Source organism: Diadema setosum, chromosome 7 (assembly GCF_964275005.1).
Source record: "Diadema setosum chromosome 7, eeDiaSeto1, whole genome shotgun sequence".
Taxonomy (NCBI): domain Eukaryota; kingdom Metazoa; phylum Echinodermata; class Echinoidea; order Diadematoida; family Diadematidae; genus Diadema; species Diadema setosum.
Window position 1 is genome coordinate 11401408 of NC_092691.1, and position 23918 is coordinate 11425325.

Here is a 23918-nt window from a genome sequence, read left to right on the forward strand (position 1 = left end):
ATTCAGATTAAGACCAAGTTTACCTTTTAACACTGTTTATTACCTTGTAATAAACAGTTACTTGTTATTTCAACAAGTAACTGGCTTCGTTCCATAAACCATAAACGTGTACAAAAAAAAAAAAAAAAACCCAAACAAACATAATCGATGCATGTCTTTCTTTCATTGCACAATAGCAATAATACATTTGATGTGGTATATCGATTACAAATTTAATTGAATGCTGATTTAATATTAATAAAATTCGAGGTAAATATTAGCAGACTAAAATTTGTCCATACTTACATGGAAGTCAGGCTGTGTGCGCAGAAAGCCGTTACAGCTGAGGCCAAGACAACGCAGCCAGTAACGAGTATTTGCCGTGTGAATCATATCGATGATATTCACCCTGAAATGTTCACAATAATACCAATCTCTATACCTGTTTGTTTCACATGTCCTAATTTAGTCCCGAGATCATTCTGTGACATGCTATATTCAGTGCATTCTGTCGAAACTCGTAGCTTATCGTGAATCTACACCTTATTTGTTGTTGTTTTGAAATTGAAAATTCATCATGTAAATATCAACTCGCTATTTATGCGGTAAGATGAACATATTACATACATTTGCAATGACATAATATCTAGAATTCAGCGGCATGGATACATACAAACCTAATAATGTTATTTGACAAAATTTTGCTTCTATGAACTAAACTACTCTCATGTATAATCGTTTATTATGTTTTAGGTGGGGAAATATGTTGACGTATCAAAATGATTCAAATTTACTACGTGGAACTGTTGACAAACACTTACTGGCAAGAGTAGAAATAACTTCGCAAAAACTCGAAGAGTTCGGAAGATTGACAGCAAGCCGTCTTCTACGAACAAAATCAAAAGAGATTCTGTGTGTAGTGGATGTTGCCGTGGAGCTAACATCAGCAGCAAATCGCGCAAGATTACACTATGTCGTCATAATGAAAACGCGATTAGAAATGAATACTATTATAAGTGCGCATCGTGGACACGACGCGATCTTTTTTTTTTTTCAGTGGAGTTTCGGAGATAGTGTCTGTTGTTGTTGTTTGTCGTTTTTTTTTTTTGCATTCTTTTGTTTCAGTAATAATGTTTACCTTGCATTTTGCAGTAGGCACGTGTCGCACAGGCGTCACGGATCTCCTTTTAGCACATGTGTTGCTAACGACCAAACTTACTACTAGCACATGATCTTGAGATAATTAACTACAATATAATATAGGACCTACATAATAGAGACAGATTCAAATGTATTTTTGTTGGAGAGACACATCCACAAAAATACACTACTTAGTACTTACAAAAGAAGAATCAACAAAACACGTTTATTCGCGTAAAGGAAATATTATAATGAAACAGTAGTTTAATTCAATTCAATTCAATTCAAATTTTATTTCATTTTTCGAAAAGAACATAAACGTATCACTTTCTTTGATAACAGAGAATAAGGTTGCATAATCACAACAAAGTAAATTGAGAAAAAATATGATAATTGTGGAACCTTGGAGTAACAATACCAACTCATGAAAACTGACTGACTGAAGTGATAAAGACGATATAGTAATAGGCAAAACATCGGAAAATGAAGGGACCCAGTAAAAAGACAAAGCTCGTAGAATGTGGGCCCCTCAGGTATAATTCCATGTGGAATGCACCCTGTACTCAGAAAAGATGACACACAAATACAAAATTTTTTTTTAAGCTTTATGGCACCACAGTAACCAACGCACATACATATACCCAGGTTACAATCACAATAACTAGAATTATACGTGTATGATTATTTTTTTCCAGTGATTGATTACGCATAACTTATTACAACTCAAATCTTAAGAATGAACATCTGAAAGCGTCAACAGTGATAAGGGCAGATTCTCAATATTATACAAGTACAAAACAATCGCCATATTACACATTCCATACTCAGAATTCCTTAATTGAATCTCATTTCGCACCTATAGTTCACGCAACATCTTTTTTTTTTTCTTTTTCGTATGCCATATTACCAACTTCTTGAATTACAATGAAATCCACAGTGCGAATTCTTATCTTGTTACGCTAGCTGTATATTTTTAATTTGCTCATTTTTTTTTTTTTTCAATCTCGTTCTTATTGTGGGGGACGTTCCCCTCTCCATTGTTTTCCTCCATTATAAAGGCGAATGACAACAATATGTTATTGTCCTGATCATAAGGTGGGCTCGAAAAAAAAAAGTGATCTAAGAGCCACGAAGAGAGGAGAAAGAGAGAGAGAGAGGGAGTAACTGGGAGAGAGGGAGAGATGGGGGAGGAAGGAATCTCACCATAACTGCACTTGAGAAGAGGAAGATATAACATGCAAGATTAAAGGAATATGCTCTGGTTGAGACCGTCAGGAGTCATGTTCCTATTCTTATTCATTTATTTATTTATTTTTGTGTGGTGAGATAATGAAAACCTCTTATGAAATATGAAAGAGCATGTGATTCCGTAGGGAATTCAACGTTTATTCGATTAAAACTGGTCTTAAGATGGCTGAAAATAATGTCCAAATTAAACAAATCCTGATAAAAGGTGGGACCCACCTTTTATTTGTAGGACCTATATATCTTTGTTTTACTTTTTTTTTTATATCTCATCCATTAATCAAAATCATTTTTTTTTTCATAGAAATAAACTTTGAATTCCTCTTTGAATGGTATCCTCTGTAACATTTCATAAGTGGTTTCTTAGTATCTCGTAATTAAAAGAGTTAATTTAAGCTCAATCCTCATCTCCACCAATACTAGATACCGTCCCCTTAATGAATTGAGATAGACCCCGTTACCTAGAGATAAAGATGAGAAGAGTATGCATTATACAGATAGACCAAGAAAGATATGGGAGATCAATAAGAGATCGAGAAAGAACGGATAAGATGAGGAATTAATGGTTTGCGTTGATCCTTTATCCTTAAAAAAAATAAGTTAAATAGAAAAAGAAATGAAATACTCATAACACAGGGTGTATGATATACTTATGAAGGAAAAGAAAAACAAAACAACAGCGAAGCCACACACACACGGACCCTCGACTTATAGGTCGATCCTATACTTTATGTTCACTTCGCATGATGATGTATTTTTATCCGTCTGACAAGCAAGTGTGCCCATCCGTGCGATTGAAGGGAACCATACCCTCATTAGCATAACAAACAGGTGAGTGACGTCGCACCGTAAATAAAGAGAGTTTTGCCAGGCAACTGGTACACGCTGAACCAATATGGCCGTATGCTTCCTGGTACGATGATTCTTTATCTTGAAGGACTGCAGATCCGTGATATTGGGGGATGGTTTACTAAGCATTTCCGCGATTACTTTGAGAATGAGTAACGGTGAGTACAGAACATTTTCCACCAAAACACCAGCGAATAATGTGATGCTGATGGAGGCGGTATACCGTACTGTAAATTTAATTGATCATAAGGAGTCTCCTATCCGTAGATCTAACATTACGTGTTATACCACACCATTTCGCAACAGGGTCTGGATGTAACATGTTAGAGCTCTGTCACGTCAGTCTGTGCATTTACGACGACGTAAGAATGCTTCCGGACTGACAATCAATATTCATGTAGGTCTATTAGATTGTTATTTAGATAAGACTAAGAGTTCTAGGTCTAGATCATGTAACAGTTACGTTAGATGTAGATAAATGAATCCTGGACTTGATTAGACTAGACCCTATCAAATGCATGAACTTGAAACATGTAACGTTAACGTTAGAGTCGGGGCACCAGACTGCGGCACCCCTAGGAATATCCAACCATATCTTCAAAAGTAGAAGGATATTTTTTTTTTTTTTTTTCTAAATTGTTTTATTTGAAGAGCAACTGTTGTGAAGAGCTTTCTTTTGATACCGGAATCATGAAATAACTTGGACGATGGCCTTCATAATTCTAATTTAAACCTTCTGAGTTCTGTGTCACGCTCTTTTTAAAAAAGTTATTTCTAACGAGTAACTGTTACGACTTTCTTAACAAAACGTTAAGATTTTGTTCTGTTGCTAGGCAACCACCATCATCCCTTGTTTGTATCTTTATACAAAATCTTACTATCAAAAGAGGCCTGGCATGGTAAGGATTCCTTGTGTAACTGTGTTAAATATTCTAAAATTCATTTCCTTTGTCAGTTTTGAGGATTGCAACAGTGCATGACCAAAATGTCGGGGATGGGTCCGGTTTGCGGCACCCAGGATGGAATTTACACACATAGCGCTATATACATGTCAAAATGGGTACATGGAAGTTGATTAAATACATGCGATCTTGAAAAACTATGAAATTGTGAAGGATCGAGATAATGAATCCAAATAAAGTGTTCTCAGCGCTGCCAACATTGGAAACTACAGTTGAGAGTGAGACTCCCATACTGTAGGCCAATGCTGTAATTTAGGAGTCAAAATGAGTGAGATCAATAGAAATGCATGCAAATGAAATAAAGTTTTAGAGTGAGAAAGGACCAAAATGAGTGAGTCTCACTCTCAATGAGTGAGAGTTGGCAGCCCTGTGGTTCTAACAAGCTGAAAACTAGTTGGACCGTCAAAAAATATTTGGCTTTTGCAAAATTTTAATGTTTGAAGAAATCATGGGACATTTTTGTGTGGGGTGTTGCAAACTGGACCCCCCTGCAGCAAACCGGGTCCTCTTGGTGGTTGCAAATTTTCTACATAAAATTGATTATTATGACTAGGGTAATTGTCCACCATACAAAATTGTAATGCAGTGTCAAGAGGCCTTTGGTACCTCTTCCAATGAAAAAAAAAAGAAATTTAATTTCTGTTGCCCGTTTTACCAGAATACTACTAAATATACCCTTGAAAAGGCCTTAACCTGCCGCAAACTGGGTCCGCTACTCTACGCCCTAAATTATTGTAGAGTGGTGTCACAGTTGGGGCAATGGCATGGCCATGGTATGGGGGCCGGGATGTGCTACTAAAATCTTTAATGAACACATGAATGGGAGACCTCATTCTTGCCGAGACCCCTATGTTCTTGGGAGTACAAAGTGGAATTGTATTATGTAGTTCTTATCACATAGTATTAGTAGAAAGGTCTAGTGAGTAGTGGTACATTCCTACAGGCCCTTCACTTGTCTGGAAAGTAAATAGCACATCATGCATCCTGATCCTGTGACACACACTAAATTATAATTTAGTATAAATCTATGATCTACCCAATGTTCTGTGAGAATGTAAGTTCAAGTTTCAAGGAAGCAGACTACGTGTATTGTATAGACTAGCTGTGTACTGAAGAAAGGGGGTTGCAAAATCTTCTACGTGTGAGGGGCTTTTTCAATTTTTAGCTCATAATGGTGCGATCTTTAATAATGGTGACTATTTTTTACTTACTTTTGACAGACAAAAGGGAAGTGTATACCTCCAATTGCAACTATCACTTTAATCCTTTGAGCTAATGGTCCCGATGCGTGAGAAAAATGGGTGCCATGTGTGAGATCGTGAGACGGACCCTAAATGTGTAAATCTCACGCAGAATGCGTGAGACGTGGTAGCTCTGCACTAGATAGACAGCATGCAATGTTAACCTTGCTTTATAGAGGATATAAAGTTCTGTACCTTGGAAGCAGTGGGACAAGTTTTGTTTTGTTTTGTTTTTATTCAGCTGTAACTTAAATGTCTTATCCTCATTGTTTAGAAATAGAAATGAAAAAAAAAATCTTTTATTAGAGTCTACATACATGTACATTGTATTGGGAAGAACCAGTCTGCTGTTTTGTATTCCATTTATTCTAAATATAGACAATAAGAGCATACTGTTTAATGTATTTAAACTTTTAACACTTTGATTCTTTATCTTTCTCTGCAGATTAACACTTGGCACTCTGCGTACATGAACACTTTTGCTGGATAGCATTTTTTTTTTTTTAAACCATGGCGACTGTCCAGAGACCAGCAAAACCTAAAAAGAGAACAACGCCTAAAGTCACCCCATCAACAGAATTGGAGCGGCCGCCTTCAGCTGCTTCACACAACTGTAAGTGTGACACTTTTCCGCAATGGTTTGTAATGCAGGAACAAACCTGAGTCATGCACTGAAAGAATTCAGAGCTGAAAATTACAAGCTTGCACGATGTAATATTTTGCAAGATCTTACAGGTGAAATTTTCTGAATTTTGTCATTGCCCAAATCATACATACTACATTTGTAGACTAGCACAATTTGTGACTTGATTACTCTGTGGAAATCAAGAAATCGGTGGATACAAAATATGACAACCTCACGTCACTAATTCTGCCTGTGACTCATGTATGATGAGTGATCTTTTCAAACTCAGCGTATTTCACCAGACAGTATTATATGATGGTAGATATTTAATACTTCTATGAAAAACTTTATTTGTCGAGAGCACTCAGTTTCACTTTACACCAAGATTCATTCCCACAGATCAATTTTGGATAGTAGAGCATGCATGGTTTTTGCAGAAAACTTTCATCAGTCGGGAATGATCATGCAATAGGTTGGTAGAAGCCTTAACTTCCTATTGCATGCATGATTTTGTTGAATATGAATGTTATGACATCTTAATATCTGTCTTGGTTCTTCACCCTTTCCACCTCAGCATGGGTAGGACAAGACCTCGACGGGGAAGGAGAACTTGAACGGGTCACAACTCCCATCCAGCACCTCACACCTGGAGCAGGCAGTGTGATATCTGTCAGGGAACTAGACAATGGGGCAGATACTCAGGTAAGTACATTTACTTTCTGGAAACCAGACATTTTTGTGTGCTTGAAGCTTTTGTGAATTTCGCGAAGAGCCAAGATTCGTGAAAGTTTTGTGCCACAAAAAAGGCAGTTGGCTCCAATTCGTGAAAGCTTCTTGCCACAAATGTTTCTGGTCTTACAGTAATGATAGTGCATGTGTCTCGTTGAAGACTAGTCCCGAGTATACTCGAGCATGTGTCTCATGACACACACATAAACACTCTCGTTCATTTGCATTTGAAATTCCCTAGCATAATGTAGTGCACAGTGTAATTGCTGTATGTCTGCAAGTGTATGGCAGAGTACATTGTACACCGTAGTAGATCGTAAAAGTTTGTGCTGCAACTTCTTCTGACATGAGAAAAATGTTTTGACTATGCTTCTTATCCAAATTGATATGCAGCTCAAAAGTTTTGTGTCTTACGACAAGTTATAGACCTTTTTTGATACAAACTCCTGCATCATGTTTAATTATCTACTATTTCACTGATTTATGCTCAGGATGATCGCCCTGTGTCACCGCGTGCCCCCAGTCCAGGCAACCTCCTGGATAGACCTCTGACCCCTAGCAGCGGGCGACTGAGTCCGCTGGACGGCATCATGGGAAAGAAGAAGGCTAGAGTGATGCCCACGGATGAAGAGTTACCAAACGTCGACGTGAATGGTCCTGCTGTCCATTCACCGGTCGTAGAACCCGTTGAAGGTTAGTTTACTGTGCAAGGCTTCCACAAGATGTTCCGTACAATACTCGAAGATCCATACTTGTAGATTATTCTAACACAAATGTACTGCAAATTGAGGGTTGGAGATAGAGATCGTTCGATTTGAATCTGCATCTCTGGTCAATATTGGTGAAATCATTTCATATGAAACAAACTCAACATCATATAATTGGCATGTGTTCAAATGTACTCCTAAGATTGCACTTGCCATGCAAATGTCTTGACATAATAGCTATTGACTTAGTCTCCACCAGATAATATCATGTTTATATACAGTAATTATTTATGGGCCGGTTGTGTCCATTTTGATTTTCCCCCTTTGTATTGTTAGTTACGTATATTTATAGCATTTATATTTCTGCATATGTATTTATCATTATGTATATTTTCCTGTTTTTTCTATAATATTGGATGTGAAATAATTATGATTATGTTGGGTGGATTTAATGCAATTTATTGGTAGTGAATTTCGGTAGATTCGTACAATTGAACGAATGATTAGAGTTATTTGTGTGTGTGTGTATTTCCTAGGTTAAATGTATGCTGGTATAAGTTCATTTTAGTGTTTTTTTTTTTCTTTTTCATCCTGAAACAGCTGTTCATGTATCATGTTTGTTTGTAAATGTACTTGTATACATGTATATATTTGTGTAACTGTCAATTGTGGTGTGATGGACCGGGTCCACTGTATTTCTTTTCTTGTACTTACCTGCCTGTGGGCAGGTAGTATCCTAGGAATATTCATCACATGCTTTAATTTGCAAAGGAAATAAAGTATTTTATATATACAGATTCCTTTCTTTCTCTGTGGGTTTCTCTCCAGGTAGGTGGCCATTTGGAAGAAAAAGAGTGAAATATTGCCAGTTATGAAAGCATCAAGGTCAATTTAGAGTGAACTGTGTTTATTTATAAAACTTCTGTTTCATTTATACTAAAACGAATGAAAGTTTTTGTAAGTTGTATTTGAATTTACTGGAACTGCTTGCCAGGTAACAACTCCTTGGAAAAATGATTTTATCAGCTGCATTACACAATTGCATGTACAGTTATTGTATATTAAGTATCTTAATGTTTTCTCAAATTTTAACAAAATGAACTCATTGTAGTACTCTATTTCTTAAGATCAAACTCTTAAGTTTCCAAAGTGTTGGTATTGTGTGGAGCAAACCATATCATGAAATGATATGATGAAGTCACATTCCTGTTCATTCCCCTTTCAGCCTGGAGTGATAACAGTCAGGTTGATCTCCATGATGATTCCGATGGTCGGCCGAAGACAGCGGGCAAGACCCGCAGTGTGTCACGGACACGCACCCCCGGCGAAGGGGGTCACACGGGCAGTGTTCCCAGCATGCGCTCTGTTATCAGTGTGAAAGAGGCCTCAGAGGAACATAGGATCGATGGACTGGTATCGGGTCCCTCTAGGACAACGGATGGGAGGAAATCCCCTGCCATTATGCCTGTCACCACCCCAAGACAAGAGCCAGGTATGGTGAGACACTTCTTGCTCTGCATTCTCATGATGTAGCTTAGCAGAAACATTACTAGCCTCATTGGTACTGTGTGAAACTCAGCCTAGTTTGTTTTATTTGTTCAGTTTTGTTGAATTACTGGCACAGCTTTTCTCTTTTCTGTGGTGTAATGTACCAGTGAGTGTAAATATGTGTGTATATTTGTGCGTCCCTTCTTAATTAAGGTCCAAGGCAAGGGTCACAACTTAAATGTATTCATGGAATATTTCATGCGCATTTTTGTATAGCACAATAATTATTAGAGCCTGTTATAACATAGTCAACATGTTAACCTGTTCCATAAGGGATCACCTGGTGGTCTGTGAATTAAATCTATGGTGATTTCAGAATTCAGAAGGGAATGGGTTAAGTAAGTTTACTTGAATGATAACTCACTTGTTTGTCAATTGATTTTGCTTTTAGTAGTATGTTTCTTTAATGTGCCAATTGTTGTAATGCTCCATATTATGAAAATAAAACAGAGATGCCTTTTAGTAAAAACAAAACAACACAACAAAACAAGCAAAAATCGTACACGAGAACGGTATGCAAGAACATAACAGATTTCTGAATTTACCTTCCAGATAATCGGAGCATTGCTTCCAGGGGTTCCCGCGCCCAGATACAACCTCCTCAGATGGAGCATGAGCAGCAGGCCTACGTCCCATTTGTCTATGCCCGGGACTGCATCGCCAGGGTGATGGAGGACATGAAGAAGATGAAAACCAACCACATCCGCATCGTCCACGAGATCCAGGACAACTACAGGCAGATAGAGGACCAGACACAGGTACGTCAACTGGAGGAAGTCATCACAGGGTGTTGCATCATATTAACCCTGACTGTGCTTTGTTCGCTGGTTGGCACGCACTCTGGAGTGTTTTCTTTGCCGATTGGCATCAATGTCTGGAAAGTCACTGTCAATGAATAGCCTACCTATCATGTCAACATAATGTTAATGTTAGACTGTGGCACATTTCTACACCTGAGGTGGCTAGCCTATAACGTCGCGGATAAAAAGTTAGTTGTACCAAATTTACCAATGGTGGCCTTTGTGCGGGCAAGTAACGATTTAAGTATATCATGTTTGGGTGAATTACTGAATGCTGATGAAAAAGCTTAGTGTGGCTTATTAGCCAGTTGCCATAAACGTGTCCAACATGTTGCTTGCACCAAGCTGATGGTCCCATTTTGTTTCCACAGCATCAGATATCTTTTCTTATTGCAAAACTCATCTTGTAGAAACTCTGGGACTTTGAAGTTTTAATGGTTAGATACCAACAAAAAATTACTGTTTTTAAGAGTAGGAAGTTATAAGCAGTTTTGTTCAGTCATGTTATCAAAGTTGATAGTGATATGTCAGAAAAGATGGTGATATCCATGTTTTTTTTGTGTATGTTTATTGCAGGACCAGTTCAATGTCTTTGTTTTGAGTCTAAGGCAGCAGTACAAGGAGAAGGTTGTGACCTTTAGGCAAGTCATTGAGGTACACCGTAAGGAGCTGGACAGCCACAAGTCTTACTGGGAGCAGACTTTACTGGTAAGGGCAATGACAGACAGAGAGGACGATGGATAAAGATAAACAATGAAAACTATATTTATGATGATAGAATTACCTCTTCCATGAGCATAAATCTAACCTTTTCATCAATGTCTATGTTTCTTCCAAACATGGCAACAAGTGTGCACACATTTAGTTCCTTATTATCTGCAAAGTTTGTTGTTGTTTTTTTGGATATATATACTGTAAAACAAGAAATGTTCGCGTGCATTTTAATTTCGTGAATTTCGCGAGCGCCAAGATTCACAAAATTAAAATGCACGCGAAATTTCTTGTCTCCACTATATGCATTGAACGCCAGTGGCAATTCGCGAAAATTTCATGCCACGAAAAAGGCTGTCGGCTCCAATTCGCAAAAATTTCGTGCCGCGAATATATCATGTTTTACAGTATGATGTGAAATATGTTTATTTTGTGAAATAACTGAAGTTTCAAAAGTCATATTGCATTAGTACTGATTACTTTAAAATAATCTTTGCATCCTCTCTGGTAGAAGTGTAATATGAGTGTATATACATACTCTTTTCTTGTGCTGGTACAATTTGTTGATTGTGCCTATATTATGGGAATATGTACATGTAAAAGGGATTTTCTCTTTCCACAGGGCCGCTGAGCCTTTCCTCATGTTCTCAGTTCATTTCACATTAATTTACAAAGAAGCTTTATCAGATACATGTAACTTCAGATGTGTTGGCTCAGTGAGTAGAGCGGCTGCCCTCACAATCGGGAGGTCGTGGGTTCAAACCCCGGCCGCGTCATACCAAAAGACGTTAAAAGATGGGAGTTGCTGCTACCTTGTTTGCTGTTCAACAGTTGAAAAGGTTAGAGCAACGTCGATCTGGCGCTGCTCAGTGGCTGCCGGGCCCACAATCAATTGGGCAAAAAGAATTTCCTTTCTTGGACAATAAAATTTGGAGTTTATATCCAAAACAATTGTTATTATTATTATTATTATTATTAGAAAATGATGAAATATAGTGTCACTGTTCTCAGTGAAATATTCATAACCTGGATCTACAATGATTTTCTTCACTTCTTTTGTCCTTTCATCAACTTGTAGAGTCTGAGCCAACGTAACAAGGAATTGATGAAGGAGAAGAAGAGACTCTTAATCATCAATAAAGTGGAAATTGAGAGATTGGAGAAAGAAAAGGTGAGAAAATGTGAAGCAATCATCAAATGAGAACGTGTATTAAAGCTGAGTAATGTGAGAATATGCAGTATGTGTTTTTCGCTTTTGTGGATAGCTTGAACTCTGCAAGTGAAAAACACTCCATTGAAAGGGGATCATACTTCCATCTCACATGTCAATTTGATGCAGTAACAAACATAAGTGACAAACTGCTTTCAAGAAGAAGATAATATACCAGAGTTATATCAGGTTAGATGCATACCTAGTAAGATAGATGCACACTTATTTGTGACTTCTGTTAGGATTTTTACATGCAGACATGTCTACTTACCACAAGCCAACTTTATGTCGGTTGTTTGTACTCTATCCTTTCACACACACACACACATGGTACAAAGATACAGTTGTATAATGTATCCCTGCATATATCAGAATGGCGCCCAAACCCCACCTTGGCAGATAGAACCAACATCATGCTGTGCGTAGGGAGGGTACTGGTTAATGGATATCTGGCCTTGGCCTACTACACAGATGCACTGGGCAAAGCATGACTGGTGCAAGCTCAAACTTACAGTTGCTACATGTATAGCCTTCTCTTTAACCCGTTGAAGACAAGTCCCCAGAATACTGGGGCAAGTGTCTGTGGCAAGTGCGTGTTGTTGCAAAATCAGCTTGTCCTCATTGGGTTAATCAAAGTTTGCTGCACCCATCAATTTTTTTTAATTTTTATTTTTTTTTAAAGAATAGTCATTACAACTTGGAAGATGCGCCATGAAGCACTACCCATGTATTCTACATGGGTGCTACTGTTTACATCTCATCACCTAAAGTGTCTAAATCATGTTCATTGCAAGAGGGAGAGGAGTAAGCAAACAGGTATCAGGGAAATTGAATGTTGACACTATTCATCAATCTTTCCAGGAGGAACTGACGAGCACACTCACTCAAAAGATTGACCGTGAACACCAGCAGGTTACCAGCACCAAGAAAGAGCTGGAGGAACAATTAACTGCATCGAGTGAGGAGAAGAAGGTCAGTTTATGGATAGACTGGAGCATAAATGCTAGAATACATTTGTATGGCTGCTTGCTATCGATCTACTTGTTGTGAGTCTGATTTAGAAACTGTGTGCCTTCCATGGTTAGTTTGGCAAAACTGTTAGATGATGATACATTTTGTTTTGGCAGCCCTACCCCACAGGATAATTATACACTGTATTCCCACTGGAAAATGATGTGTCGTATCAGAGTTAAAGAGTTCCTGTGGAGTCAGATGCATTGAGGTACAAATGTTTGTATATCAGGTTGAAGATCATAAGCACATGGTGTTTATGGGACATATAATTTTCACAGATTGCACATTGTGTTGCTAATACATACATAGATACATACATACATACATACATATATTTTGCCTAAAAGAAAAATACACTGTATAAAGAAGTTCCAAGGAATGTCTGTTTAAATGACATGCATGTCTTAATCGTAATCAACTGACACAGGTAATGAGTTACATATTCTGAGATCGCTGAAGACTTCATACAAGACTCACTAGGTACCAGTAGGCAGTGGGCTGATGTACTCCAAGCAGTAAAAGGTTACTCATCTCTCAAAACACTCCTATTTCTGAAGTGCTGTAGCAGAGATTTTCAAATATAATCACTTCATCCAGAAATTGTTCTTGACACTCTAGAGTATAGAGAAAACAGTACATCAGAATTCATTTTCCGACTGAAAGCCATAAATGCCAAGCATTGGCTGGGATTTGAACCCATAGCCATCTGATTGTAAATCAAGCATCAAAAACTTCATGGCACATCCATGTCTTGGAGCATGCAAACATGTCTGTCTTATATTACTGATTTATTCTGCATTAGATTCTTGAAGATCAACTCCAGTCAGAGAAGGATGAGGTGAACAAACTGAAGGAAGAGATAGCCGCCCTCAGGTCGGCCCAGCGTGCTCCAGCGGACTCCAGCGATGTAGTGGTACCGGTCGTGGCTTCTGTGGAGTCATCAGCACCGGGCATGGATGACGAGGAGAGAATACGCCTGCAGGAAGAGAGAGATCGAATGCAGGACAAGTACATCAACTCAGAGAAGGTGAGGGATATGGCATTTTATTATATTATATGACATCAAGTATATTTTCACAGGACTGCGTATGGCTGGAGGATAAAATTACCTCGGGAAGTATATTGATTTATGATCAAAATATTCAGTTAAAAAAATCAATGACCTAGAGACTACTCAAATTAATGAATGAAGGGAAATGTGTCAATCAGTTGCAATAAAAACAACTTGACACAAGAATTCATTAGTTTGAATGGACTTTAGGTCTTTGGATTTCATCACTGCATGTTGAGATTAAATTTGATAATTAACGATGATGTGTCTCTGTGATTTCCCTTACAATAAACACCTTTATTCAGTATATATTTCAATCATAAAATCAATATTCAATGTTTCAGAAGTAGCCATGATGAAAAGTCATGGGCATACAGACCCAATGTCTTAGAACTGAATTTCCCTTGTTATTATGTGTGTATTTCCGTAGGAGCTTGGAACTTGGCAGGCCAAGTACGCAGCCCTAGAGGCTCAGTTCCAGTTGGTTGCCGTGGCAGCGGCAGCAGGAGACGGGGGGAAGATGGAGGAGCAGATAGAGACCCTTAAGAAGGACCAAGACACCATGAAGGAGGAGGAGGCCGAGTTGACGGAGGAGATCAATAAGTGGGAGGAAGATTTCAAGGAGAAGAATGGGAGGGAGCCTGAGGAGGAAGACAGGTGAGTTTTACTTTTTAGCTTCATCATCCTACGGTTTGTCCTTCTATAGCCTGTTTAAAATGTCTTTCTTCAGATATGGATATTATCTGCTTCTGTAATGTGAAGTAAATTTGAATTAAAAAGTGGCATGATAACTATTGAAGTGCTCATCCCTGCAGGGCTGTGTTGCACAGGAGACCTTGAGCGAATATTTCCAAAGTATCAAACTCTGTAGCAAGAGCTTAATTTCAGCTTTTATTAGGAATTATCTGTGTTACCCTGGAAATTGCTGCTTGTATCATTAAAACTTTATCATTAAGTCTTGAAACTGCTAACACAGTTTTGCCTAGGTTCTTGCAATATAGAAACACACATGAATATGAAGTGAAGGATTTTCATCAGGGAAGTTTATTCTACAGGTGAGGAACAGTATTATCCTGAAAACACTGTAATCTTATGATTGATTATTTGCATATAACCAATTATGTTAGGAGAATACCCATTTTAAGTGTGTGTTGTTGTTTTTTGTTTTTCATAACCTTTTATGTAATATTGAATGTTTATTTTAAAGGGGATGGCTAGTAACCGATCAGTGGGAATCAGTGGGAATGCTGAGGGATGATTGTTCCAATCCTTGTGGGATTCATTTAAGAGTACATTATATATCTATTCTTGTGTGAAAATTATTTGCTTCAGAATGGTCTCATATTCAAGTAATGTGCAGTTTAATGTTTCCAGGTAAGCGTCCCTGGTCAGTGACGGGGCATTAATCTGCACATTACTTGAATATGAGACCGTTTTCAAGCAAATAATTTACACACAACAGTAGATATATAATGTACTCTTAAATGAATCCCACAAGGATTGGAACAATCATCCCTCAGCATTCCCACTGATTCCCACTGATCAGTTACTAGCCATCCCCTTTAAGGTTAGCAGTAGTTAATTGTAACTGGTCATGTCTCTTGCAGGCCAATGAGTGTAAGAGAGCTACAGACCCAACTGGACGAGGTGCAGACGATGCAGTCTGACCTAGACACAAAGGTCACGACCCTAACAGCGATCAAAGAGGGCAATGTCCCTGAGCCGGAATCTGTCAAAGCGCCGGAGCCCATCATCAAGACAGTGGAGGTCAGTCCAATCACTACAGAGGGACACTGCCCTTTGCTATTTTTTAAAATCATTTTTAAGTCCAGCAGAACGACCTAAGCTAAACTCATTTGCATACGCCCTTTTGCTATTGGTTATGTCATATCATTGTTATGCTAACTGTGGGTGATTGTGATCATATTATCATCATGTTGAATAGCTGAGGACACTATCAACTGACAAGCGAAGCAAGAATATCTGTCAGCCATGTGACAATATTACAAAGATGATTTTATTTATTACAGTTGGTTGTGTTGTAAGGAGATTAGAACATATATCTTGACCTGACCTAGCTATATTTTTTCTTTGCTTATTTCTACAGGACAGATTAGAGAGAATAGGTAGCATGAAAGGCTTTTAAAATCATTTGGTTGTGTGAACAATGTAATCAGTTTAAAATGTTATACTTGTCTCACAGAAACTGAGTTTCAGATCCTGCACAGAAATGAGAGATAAAAGTAGTAGGCTATTTTTCTTTTTGCTTTTGTGCTGTACTGCTTGACAAGTGTGAGTTAAAGATATGAAACCAGCACTAAGAAGGCATTACATGTATTTGATTGAGATAATTCATGCATTCATTAGTGTTGCACTACTCGTGTAAGTGATAAAGGTCTACAGAGATTCAAAACTGTAACATGTAGGAGGAATGATCCTGCAACTTTTCACTGTGATAATTGACTTTTAAAGTAGATATTGTGCTACAGTCCATGGAAGTCGTGTTTTGTATGGCTCTAGAATTACCAATAACTAGCTTATAGAAATAGACTTACATTTTTGCATTACTTTCATATTGGACTAGGGATAAAAGAGTTCTAATTGATATCATGAGAAGTTTTTTTGAAGTATAGATGATAGAACTGTTCACAGCAGCAATAAAGTATATTTGTGTACAATCAGGTATGAACCCTATTTGAACCCTGTTGTGGTCTTGTTTACAACATTTCTGTGCTTCCAAGCTTCAGTGAAAGAAAAAATGAGATTTATTGATTATTTCATTATCAAAAGAGAGAGTCCAATAAAAGCCCTACCCTGATGAAGGCAGACAATAGATGGCATAACAAATAGCTCAAGGGAATAAAAGTCATACTGTGAAGTCAAGCCTGATTAGCCTGCCATGGGCAGGAATGGAGAGATTGTTGAGATATGATACAAAGGAGCTTGGGTACAGTAATGAATGATTTTCTTTACAATTGTAGTGGTTAAAGATGAACTCTGCAAGCCTTTTTTTTCATTTTGTAGTTGTGAGTGAAGATATATACGTAATTGTAAGCATGCTGGGTTGGTCTTTAGCTGTGTGGCAACAACCCTCACATTCTTCCATTACCCAGTCTCAACTCTCTATCCCAACCCCTACTGCTTAACAAAAAAGAGTGAAGTCAGGTCGATGACTAAAGTGGCAGAGCACTGAATACACTGGAGACCAGTCATTGACTCTGGTCATTAACTTGTAAAATATGTAGTGTTGTTGTTGTGATGTATAGTCACAAAAATGTAAAAGAAATCTGAGATTGTCAATGGCGTGAGACCGCATGTATGTTTACATCTGGGACTATGATATATGAAAAGTGAGTTTGTGGACATGAAGGCCTGGTATAGCTCCCACAATGTGTGTCTGGACAGAAACTTCACAAAGAGAGGTTTGAAGGATTGATTGTACAATGTCCCGTTTACCTTGACATTATGGATAACAGAATCTAGAGTAAAATCAATGAAAATCTTGCCTGAAATCAATATGTATGTGGTACACAAAAAATGCCGATTACTTCTGAAAAGTAGTTGTTCACCTTGCTTTCCCTGTATGAAATCATGGTGGAAGTAATCTCTCGATTTATACAAACAGGTTCATGTCAATACCATCTCTGTGCTTATTGTTGACCAACCTAGGTTACAGTTCCAGACCCTGCTACGGTGGCAGCCCTCGCTGCAGCCCAGAAACGGATATCGGAGCTGGAGGAGCAGCTCCGGGGTCTGGAGAAGGAGAATAAGAAGCTGATGAGCAGCAAGAAGAAGGAGAAGGAGAAAGTAACAGTGACGAGGACCAAGAAGGATGACAAGGATGAGAGGAATCTTAGAATATTACTGCAGGCCGTTCTCAAACAGGTAAATTTCTCCTTCACCTGAATGGAGACAAGTACCCATTATTTTGAGCCCCCTGTAGCTCCACAAAATTAATATATTGTGTTAGTGTGTTAAAGCTGTCTTTGTGTTTCATTGCATCACTTATAGTGGGAAAGCCGTGATTCATCCATTTGAGAGCGGCAGTAAAGTTATCCTAAACAGACTGTATTTGTTGTGCAATGTCAACGGTTACTTGGGGTAGTTATATAATATTGGATGACCTTGAGGTTAATACAAGGAAATATTGGACGAGCTATGCACAAATATTGGATGAGTCGAAGACGAGTCCAATATTTTGCTTAGCGAGTCCAATATTTCCTTGTATTGACCGAAAATAGATCATTATTATCCTACAGAGGATTATAGCAAAGAGTATTTTCACTTACCTTTTCTGTCTATGAGTGCTGTATGATCGAATTAACACACAACGTAACATGCATGCAAATGCAAGCGGCGGCCGGCTATATGTATTTGTATATCGCGGGCTATTTAGCAGTAGCGCTGAGCTGATCGATAGTTGCCTGCACAAAAAATGCAACTTGTTTTCATCAAACCTAGATTTAATTTCCTGTTATGAAAGTGATATTTTCAAAAATTGTATGAAAAACAATTTTAACTAATTAATATATGAAATTTGTCTGTATAAACACAGAATTTTAGAAAAAAAGCGATACTTTAGTTAATTCGTGATTGACCAATCACAGATGTTTTTATGCCTCCGCCACGAAGTGGTGCCGGAGGCATTATGTTTTCGGGTTGTCCGTCCGTCCGTCCTTCCGTCCGTCCGTCCGTCTGTCCTTCCGTCCGTCCGTCCGTCCGTCCTTCTGTCCGTCCGTAATGAATTTTGTGGACAAGGTAACTATCGAAACCTGTTGAGGTATCCTAATGAAACTTGGCATGTATGTGTATTAGGGGGTGAAGTTGTGCCTATCAACTTTTGGGTGCACATGCTCATGGTCAAAGGTCAAAAGGTCAAGGTCAAATACATAAAATTTCACTATTTCCACCATATCTATTGAATGCCTGAAGAGATTTTCTTGAAACTTAGTGTATACATGTATTACCCAATTAAGATTCTCTGGTGAAAGTTTGGGTCATGAAGTCAAAGGTCAAAGGTCAAAAGGTCAGGGTCAAATACATAAAATTTCACTATTTCCACCATATCTATTGAATGCCTGAAGATATTTTCTTGAAACTTAGTGTATACATGTATTACCCAATTAAGATTCTCTGGTGAAAGTTTGGGTCATGAGGTCAAAGGTCAAAGGTCAAAAGGTCAAGTAAAAATATTAAAACTTCTCTTTTTTTCTCCGTACCTTGGAAAATTGTTCAAGGTATCTTCATGGAACATAGTATATACATGTACTGACTGGAAGTGATTATCTAGAGAATGTAGGGTTCATGGGGTCAAAGGTCAGGGGTCAAAGGTCAAGTGCAAGACTTCAAAATTTTACTATTACCCTCATATTTATGCAATGCAAGCAGGGTTATTTTTTTTTACTTGGTGTATGCGTGTGTAACCTAATAGAAATTCTCTGGAAAGTTTTTTTTTCCTCTTTTTGCCTCAAAGGTCAAAAGGTCAAAGATCAAGTGAAAGTGCTGAACTAACTTTTTCCTCCATATCTCGGAAGTGGCTCAAGTTACCTTGAAACTTAGTACATATTATGCATGTTCTACCTGAAAGTAATTATCTTATGAATTTTAGGGTCAAGGGCCAGATGAAAATGGTAACAATTTACTATTCAATTCAGAAATTGCACTTTTTCTCCACACCTGTACCTTGAAAATTACTCAATGCCTAAATGTATGAATGGGTCAAAGTCAAGTTAAAGTCCTTAAATCCCTAGATACATGCTCTCTTATTCATCCAATTAAACCTACGTCAAGGAAGGTGAACATTCAACACATTTGTGACAAACTTGTCATTCCAATATTTTGCCAATTTTGTGAAAATGTAATCACACAGTGTCCACATGTACTATCTAGACCTATTGGGAAAATCATGCATTATGGCGGAGGCATACCAGTCGCCAAAGCGACATTTCTAGTTACTTCATATTTCAGATCATCTCGTATATCTCAACCAATCACGGTGCAGTTTATAAAAACTTTGGGGAATCCCCCTCTTGCCGTCCAATATTTTAAATAATTGGTCGCCTCGGCAAAAAATATTGGTTGAGTTCAATAAACTTTCTAAGTGGGTCGGAGGTTATGAGGTGCATCGACAAAATACAATTTGTATTTGGGCTCTAATAATCCTCTGCATGGATAATAATATGCAATATTGTATGAGTACCCAGTTTCCAATTTGCCACCTCAAAGTTTTGGTATATAGGGATTAGGTGTCTACAGAATAGATAAGGGATTTCGTGAGTAATCATTCACACCCCTTAAAAAAAAAAGAAAGAAATCTGGTAACCTTAAAATGATATATAGTGAGGGCATTATAGCGATCGAAAGCAAACATTTTGTAGGATGCCGTGGTCTTACAATGGCGTTTGCATGAAGAGACTTTTAGTTGTTGTCTCTTATGGCTTGCTGCTGTCATGATGGGAAGCTGTGAATCCACTGAATAAATTTATTACCTACACAAGGCTCTTGGATAGTTGCAAATCATGAATGGAATGGCTTAATGGACATTAACCACATCGAACTGTGGGCTTTAGTGGATCATGTACTATTCTTTGTGATGTGTATAAAAGTGCTATAAAAGTTGTTATTTTCATGAATTTCACAAATCACTGTTGTGCCACGTATCTAACATCGCACAAAAATATCGCCTCATGATATTGATTGAATCAAATTTGTGGCACGAAAATATCAACATGCTCATTTCGTGGCACTCGGTCATATACTAACTACATGTACAGTAAATTGGCAGAGTGAACGGACAGGCATTGATGTACTTATGATGGCCCCGGTGTAAAATTTGCGGAAGCATCTCATGAAAATGTCTCTGACCTCATACGTGAAAAATATCTGTATGTATGTGAAAATAACAGCTTTTGCAGTTACCAAATGTGCTGGAAATGGCTTGATAGACATTTACCTTATCAAACTTTGGTCATCTGTCTTCCTTGCCTGTCGTCTTCCTCCCAGATCCATGAAATCAACGAGGAGGAGATCACACCCAAGGAGCGAGTGGCCACCAGACTGGAGGAGGCTGAGCTGGAGAAGGCCGGCCTGGGGAAGACTCAAGACCAGGCCCGGCAGGAGGTGGAGAAATGGGAGGAGCAGTACCGGGAGGAGAACAGTGGAGAGGCACCGTCGCAGGATGACAAGTAAGATCCGCCAGCTCAGTCCAGTGATGAGGGATCACTGTGTGATATATTGCACTTGTTTGTTTAATTTTCTGTGTGCTCAGCTCAGGTAGGTTCATTGTTCGTCATTCTTATGACTATGTTCTTTTGTTATTGTTGTTATGTTTTTTGTTTTTGTTTAGCAGACTTTCAAATGCTGCAGTGTATCTTCATTGCTCAGCTTATAGCGTCAAAGTCATGTATTTGTGACTAAGAAGGGCTACATGTATGCCGTTATTATTTTTTTGTTTCTTTTTTAAAGGGACTGCATTATATAGAGTGTAAGAAAAAAATCTTAGATTTTTTAGACGCTTATCATGATGCACTCCATGTTCCAGGGATGAACAAGCTGGACAGATGTATGCTGCCCTCAATGAGGCCAACCAGAAAGCTGTATCTTTGGAGACAGACATCCTGGCTCTTACCATGATACAGACGGGGGTGATCCCTGAGGAACTGGGAGGGATGATTGCAGCTTCAGTAATTGTGACAGGTAAGACTCGTATACAAATCTCTTGCTGTTATTATTACATCTTTACGAATTGACTCCTTTCTTCATAAATGACATCAGAAACCCAACTGCAAGTGCCACTACTGCTATTACTACCACTCCTCTCTCGTTCAGTTTTTGTATATTTCCCATATAACATCTGCCATTTTAATTGGTAGTATAAATTCTAGAAAGGCATACAAGTAATAAGGACAAACCTATCAAAACACATGATGCCTTGCCAGTTAAATTTGCTGCCATTGACCTGAGGGACATTAACCTCTGTCTTCCTTGAAATCAAACTCCAGGTGGGAGTGGTAGCGCTGCGGGCGGAGCCTCGGACGAGGAACTTGAGGAGCTGAGGGCCCGCATCGAGGAGCTGGAAGAGAGGAACTCGGAGCTTGAGGACAGCAACAAGGAGTTGGAGGAGTCCAAGGAGGACCTTGAGGAGAAGATTGAGGAACTGGAAGCAAGGATCAAGGAACTTGAGGCAGGAGGTGGTGGGGCAGGCGTCGGAGGCTCTGCAGCAGCAGCTGTGGCCCTGGCAAGTCTGGATGTCGATGATGATGACATGGAGGTTAGTGCCTGTGGTTTCCTAAAATGGCCTGCAATATCAAGTCTTCTTCTTAAATGCAGTGTATTGACACTCCCTATGCTCATTTGCAAAGAAGGCTCGAAGAACCCAATTTTCCCTTTGTAGAAGTGGTTGTGTGACTGCTGTAAGATATTCCTAAAGCAGTTATGGTATGAAGTATGATTTAACAGGCTTTTTCTGATTTTGTACTGGGATTCAGTTTTTGGGGAAAAAGAAGGGACAGACGTGTGTTCATTTTTTGTCTAAAGAGTTTTTCCTTCTTTTATATGCAAGTAGAATGTCTTTCAGCTGTTTTGCAATATTGCATAATTCCATTATTGGTCATAGGGTTGTAGGTTCAAACCCCTGTAAATATTGCTGTTATATCCTCTTGGATGATATGTCTGCCAAAATGTATTTTTTTCATCCAAGAATGTATGGGGACCCAGTAGTATTGCGCTTTGTCTAGATACTCATTGAAGTAGCAGAGAAACACAGAAACAATCAAAAAGCATCTATATTTGTAGAAGGAAATGTTCTCTGTAGAATGAAGGTAGTGCTCATAATTGCAGCTACCAGAGTACCAATGCTATTGCTCACAGCTGGTAGGTTGTAAGCTAACCTTATTCCATAGTGCCAATAGATGCATTTACTTGTACTATTGGTAGCAAATGCTGCAATGTGTTCTTTGACCAAGGGACCAGTCATGAGACTTCTAAAATTCCATCAGCATTTCTACAGAAATATTTTGTGCGTATGGCAAGATTCTGTAATGCTGCCTAGTTGCCCAGAATGTTATGAGACCCGACTTTCTTGAAAGTGACAATTTAAAGGGATGGTACAGTTTTGGTGGAGATGAGAATTAGGCTTTTAACTTTTTGCGAGATACCAAGAAAACACTTATGATATAGTACAGAGCATACCATTTTAAGAGGAATTCAAAGTTTATTTGATGAAAATCGGATTTGGAATGACTGAAACATCCAAAAACAAAGTAAAACAAAGCGATCGTAATAAAGTGTGGGTCCCACACTTATTAGAATCGCTCTTTTATGGATATCTCAGCCATTTCAAAACCAATTTTCATCAAATAAACGTTGAATTCCTCATAGAATTACATGCTCTTTCATATTTCATAAGAGGTTTCTCATTATCTGACCAAAAAATGTTAGAAACCTGAAATTAGGTCTCAATTTAAACTATGCGATCCCTTTAAAGTATTTGCTGCTGACCGATATTGATCTCACAGGGTATGAGCAGCCAGCTGACAGCACTGCAGCTGAAGCTGGACGCTCTGGAGAAGGAGCTGCGGGAGGAGAAGAAAGCCCATGAGAAGACCAAGGAAGAGGTGGAAACTCTGGAGGAGGAGATTGAGAGGCTCCGCATGGAGAAAGCAGACAGCTCGGCTGGCAGCGATGCCAAGGTGGAGGCGGCTAATGCTGCCCTCACTGCCGAGATTGCCCTCCAGGCTAAGGTAAGAATTTGAGTTATCACCACCACCACCACCAACAAGAACAGTAACACAGAATACCCAACACCAACACCAACACCAACACCAATACCAACACCAACACCAACACCAACAATGCCACCACCAACAAGAACAGCAACAGCAACAACAACAAAGGAGGTGTTGCACTAACTGTCTTTGTATTGCCACACAAATGGGTCTCACCATTCGTGATACTCATACTTATTACCTTCATATCTATTTTACTGCTGCTACATACATTGTTCCCACAGGTGTCTTTTTTCTTTGTTTTGTATTAAAGAATGTGAAACATGCCTTTGAAGTAAAAACTATCTTAGCTTTGGCATCAACACTACACGATAGGGTTTTG

The 23918-nt window shown here is 38.6% G+C and overlaps 1 protein-coding gene across 1 annotated transcript in view; it reads left to right on the forward strand.

The window, feature by feature from the left end:
* The first annotated feature begins 5906 nt into the window (after window positions 1–5906).
* LOC140230845 (uncharacterized) overlaps window positions 5907–23918 on the forward strand; it is a 50250-nt gene continuing 32238 nt past the window's right edge. Inside the window, exons 1-16 of the mRNA XM_072310993.1 lie at window positions 5907–6029; window positions 6616–6743; window positions 7262–7463; window positions 8703–8969; window positions 9578–9783; window positions 10402–10533; window positions 11615–11707; window positions 12608–12718; window positions 13563–13787; window positions 14242–14468; window positions 15419–15578; window positions 17481–17696; window positions 20814–20995; window positions 21352–21506; window positions 21812–22080; window positions 23327–23551. Coding sequence (XP_072167094.1) covers window positions 5927–6029; window positions 6616–6743; window positions 7262–7463; window positions 8703–8969; window positions 9578–9783; window positions 10402–10533; window positions 11615–11707; window positions 12608–12718; window positions 13563–13787; window positions 14242–14468; window positions 15419–15578; window positions 17481–17696; window positions 20814–20995; window positions 21352–21506; window positions 21812–22080; window positions 23327–23551 — 2901 coding nt within the window. The 5' untranslated portion in view covers window positions 5907–5926. The remainder of the gene's footprint in view (window positions 6030–6615; window positions 6744–7261; window positions 7464–8702; window positions 8970–9577; window positions 9784–10401; window positions 10534–11614; window positions 11708–12607; window positions 12719–13562; window positions 13788–14241; window positions 14469–15418; window positions 15579–17480; window positions 17697–20813; window positions 20996–21351; window positions 21507–21811; window positions 22081–23326; window positions 23552–23918) is intronic.